Source organism: Nicotiana tomentosiformis, chromosome 9 (genome assembly GCF_000390325.3).
Source record: "Nicotiana tomentosiformis chromosome 9, ASM39032v3, whole genome shotgun sequence".
NCBI classification, from domain to species: Eukaryota; Viridiplantae; Streptophyta; class Magnoliopsida; order Solanales; family Solanaceae; genus Nicotiana; species Nicotiana tomentosiformis.
Window position 1 is genome coordinate 92,533,656 of NC_090820.1, and position 4,650 is coordinate 92,538,305.

A 4,650-nucleotide genomic window follows, 5' to 3' on the forward strand; every position below is an offset into this window, starting at 1 on the left:
CTTTTTCTAGTATTTCAGCTTGTTCTCAAATTATGGGGTTATCATCACTTATGGTATCTGACCTAGCCAAACATCTCTCCAATGAATTAGTTATTAACTGATTATCTTTGTATTCGTCTACAAGGCCATCTAGTAATTCAATTTAAAAATAAGATGATGATGACTCATCCCCAGAAAATTTCATCATTTTCTACAGGTCAAAAATTACTCTTTCATGATCAACTCACAATATTAATTGTCCTCGATGATCATCAATATTTGCTCTCCATGTTGCGCAAAATGGTCTACCTAAAATTAATGGTGCCTCAGTATTTTTTTCTATTTCAAGCACTATAAAATCTAATGGGAATACAAATTTGTTAACTCTAACAAGGATATTTTCAATATTTTCCTTTGGTCTCTTAGTACTTTGATCAGCTAATTGAAGAGACACACCAGCATCTTTCATTTCACCAAGTTCTAATTTTCTGAAAATTGAAAAAGACATTAGATTTATTAAAGCACCTGAATCACATAACGCCTTTTCCAAGTGAGTACCTTTCACAGTACAAGAAATTTTATAACTTCCTGGATCACCAAGTTTCTGTGGGAGCTTATTTTGAAGTATAGCACTATATTTTTCTGTAAGCTTAACCACTGAAACTTCTTCCAATTTTCTTTTACTTGACAAAATTTCTTGAAGAAATTTAGCATATGAAGGCATTTGCGTCAAAGCATATGTAAAAGGTATGTTAATGTAAAGTTGCTTCAAAATAACTAGAAACTTTGAAAACTGCTTGTCAAGCTTTTCTCTTTTCATCTTTTGGGGAAACGGGAGAGGTACAAAGTGAGGATTTGTTACCACTTCATTTTCTAGTATATGTTTTTCTTTACCCTTTTGTTCTCCTCGGAACTTAGATTCTGTTTTATTCTTACCTTCATTTACCTTTTCCATTTCTTGTGTCTTTCCTTATCTATCTGCATATGGATCATCAAGAGCTTTACTTGACCATAGAGAGATGGTTTTGAGGTGTTGTTTTGAGTTTTTCTTAGTGTTGCTTGGTAGATAGGGGTGGAAAATGGACAGTTTGGGCTAAGTTTGGGCGGGTCAAAATGGGCTAACTCAATAAAAGAGTCATTGCCCAACCCAACCCAAAATTTACTTGGGTTAAGATGGGCTGAGTCAAGATCGGATAAACCATGGGTCGTAGCCCAACCCGTCCAACTTGACCCAACTTTCTCTTTTATATTTTTGAAGATATCTCTCATAAACATTCTCAACCAATTATATATATATATATATATATATTATGTAATATTTACATGTGCTATGTACATTTACATACTAGTGGAGTGTCATCAAATATTAAGTTTTATAATAACTCTAATTTTCTTTATGCCATTTAATGTCCAAAACTTTTCTTCGGCTTTTGAATGTATAATGTCACGACCCAAAATCCACTATAGATCGTGATGGCGCCCAACGTCACCGTTAGGCAAGTCAACGGTGAACTACCAGCGTAATTGTTTATTTTATTATTTTTGAAATCATGAATCTTATTAGAGAGAGAGAGAGAGAGAGAGAGAGAAAGATGCATCAAAAATCATACATAGGTATGATTTAAGTAAAATAAAAAATTGAAGTGTCTCAATGGTAAGCAAAATCATAAACAAATTTTAGAACACCCCAAAACCCGGTGTCACAAGTGCATGAGCATCTACTAGGAAGTACAATAACAAAACATCATCTGTCTAGAATACAAGGTAGACATGATAAAGTAAATAATTGGGATGGAAACTCTGTGTGTTGTGAATCATGGCATGGAATACAACTCACCATAGAGTCCCTCAGTAGCTGCGCCTCCGCACCCAAGCGACCACCAAATGAACCTGTCAAATCCTGCACATTTAGTGTAAAAGTGCAGCACGAGTACGTAAATAAATGTGTACCTAGTAAGTATCTTGCCTAACACTGAAGAGGTAGTGACGAGGGGTCTATATTGACACTTACTAGTGGTCCAGCATTGAGTACAAGTAATGGCAAATAATACGGTCTACGGCTGAACAGTGAACACAAAGTCCTCAAACACTGGATACCTCTCAAATAGAGTACGTAATGGTCAATACCAAATCAACGGTCACATCTCAAGTTTTGAAAATTCATGAATGAGCAGACTTCTTATCAAGTATTTGGAACGATTTTGCCGAGGCGAGCGGCTCGATCCCATAAGAGTGGTTATATAGAAATGTCGAGGCGAACAACCCTATCCCATAAGAATATGATACATGATACTGCCGAGGCGAACGACCCGATTCCATAAGGGTGTGTTACATGATATTTCCTAGGCGAACGACCCGATCCCATAAGAGTATTTCATGAAATTGCCGAGGCGAACGACCCGATCCCATTAGAATATGAAGCTTTTACGGGTCTTTGACTCCACTGACGAATATACGTGTGAGTTATGAGATTCAAGAAAACTTTTCGATGGATACGCACAACGTGGAAGAAATCAGTAAGGGAAGTACAATTTCTACGGCTAAACAAGTAGCTTGTCAATATCTAAAATATCGAGTCCATTACTTTACACGAGTCTAGTGTTAGGTCATAATGAGAATTAAAGCAATTGAACATGCAAGAATAATGCAAATAATACAATTAAAGCATGGCGTGAGTCTAAGTCTACCCAGACATAATTAGTAATTCTAGCATACGCACAGACACTCGTCACCTCATACGTGCGTAGCTCCCACAACATGTTGCACATAACAAATATAATACCTATGGTATAATTTTCCCCTCACAAGGTTAGACAGAAGATTTACCTCGCTCTGAAATCCGATAACCGACTTCAACGCCTTTCTAGCACCTCAAACCGATGCCAAACGTTATGAAACTAATTAAACAACGTGCAAACCAATCAAAATACACTCCAGTACTCATAATTTAAAAATTAGAAATAAATTCCCAACTCCTCAAGAAAAGTCAACAAAGTCAACCCAGGGCCCACATGTCCGAATTTCAAAACTTATCAAAAAATAATTATTACCCCTAACTTATATAGCTTATATTCCGAAAATCATCCAATTACGTCCTTGAATTGACCCTCAAATCAAGGATTTACCATCTCATAACTTTGGGGCTCAAAACCCCAATTTTTACAATCCAAACATGGATAAAAATAATAACCTGTCACGACCCAAAATTTTCACCTTCGGGACCATGATGGCGCCTAACATTTCACTTGCTAGGCAAGTCAACGCTAGAATAATTTTAACCATTTTTAACAATTCATTTTTTATTTAATATAAAAGAAACCAAACAACTGGAATAATGTATGAATTAAAGTAAACAAACCAAAATATTAACGATGCCCAAATACCATTCCAGAATTAAAGTCACAAGTTCATGAGCTTCTAGAATAATACAAATAAGGGTCTGAATAAAAATAAAGAAGTCTGAAAGAAAGAACACAACTAAAATAAAGTTGAAGGGGATTTCAGAGCTGCGAACGCTCTGCAACTATACCTCAAGTCTCCTCTGATTGGTGAATCCGATCAAATCTATAGTACGCCGTTGGGACCAACTCCGGTATTTACACAAGAAGTGCAGAGTGTAGTATGACTACAATCAATCCCATGTACTCTATAAGTGCCAAGACAAACCTCGACGAAGTAGTGACGAGGCTAAGGCAGGTCATTACAATAACTTGTACGCAAAATAATAATAACAGGAATAGAGGTAAAACTGGTAAATAGTATCAACAATCGAGGTCAATTCGGTAGTCACAATCAATTAATTCTGTTATCATTTTGTTGCAGCGTGCAACCCATTCCCACAATATAATCCTTCAATTAAATTCTGTTGCAGCGTGCAACCCGATCCTATAATATAAACTTAAAATAAAATCAGTTGCGGCGTGCAACCCGATCCAACAATATAAATTAACAACACTTATACATAAGATTACTTTAATAAATGCCACAATTAATAATAAATTATTAGGCAACAAGGTATACAAAAATTATAAATTATGTAGGAAACAAATAGGGGTAAGTAACAAATAAGTGTAGAATCTGGGAGGATATAGGAAATTTAATATATGAAATGCTAATTATCAAGTAGCAATTAGGCACAAAAATCAAATAAGCAGGTAACAATTAAGGCATGAAATCAAAGCATAACAGTAGGAAATGAAAATAAAATAATCAATTAATATAACAATTAATTCATGAAATAAGATAATTAATGAAATATGTAAAATCATTGAAACAAGCAATTCGACGACGTATAGACATTCGTCACCTCGTCTATACATCGCTACACATGAAATTCACATAACACATAGTTAAAGGGTTCTATTCCCTCAAGTCAAGGTTAATCACGACACATACCTTGCCACGCAATTCAAGTGATCACTCGACCACGGGTTTTCCTTTCAAATTAGTCTCCAAACCAATCAAACCTAAAAATTTATTTACCAACAATTCAATTTGAGCTTTAGAAATTATTCACAATTCAAAAGAGAGTTAAATTAAGTCATTTTCAGAAAGTCAACCAAAGGTCAACGTGGGGCTCACTTTTCGGAACCCGGCGAAAAATCATGAAATCCAAACACTCATTCCCATACGAGTTCGATCATACAAAAATTAGCGAATTCCGACATCGGA

The 4,650-nt window shown here is 35.5% G+C and overlaps 1 protein-coding gene across 1 annotated transcript; it reads right to left on the reverse strand.

The window, feature by feature from the left end:
* Positions 1 to 223: 223 nt before the first annotated feature.
* On the reverse strand, positions 224 to 934 carry LOC104109324 (uncharacterized). Its single transcript, XM_009618585.1, has one exon. It carries the CDS (start codon positions 932 to 934, stop codon positions 224 to 226), a length of 711 nt encoding a protein of 236 aa, XP_009616880.1.
* Between the last annotated feature and the right edge of the window lie 3,716 nt (positions 935 to 4,650).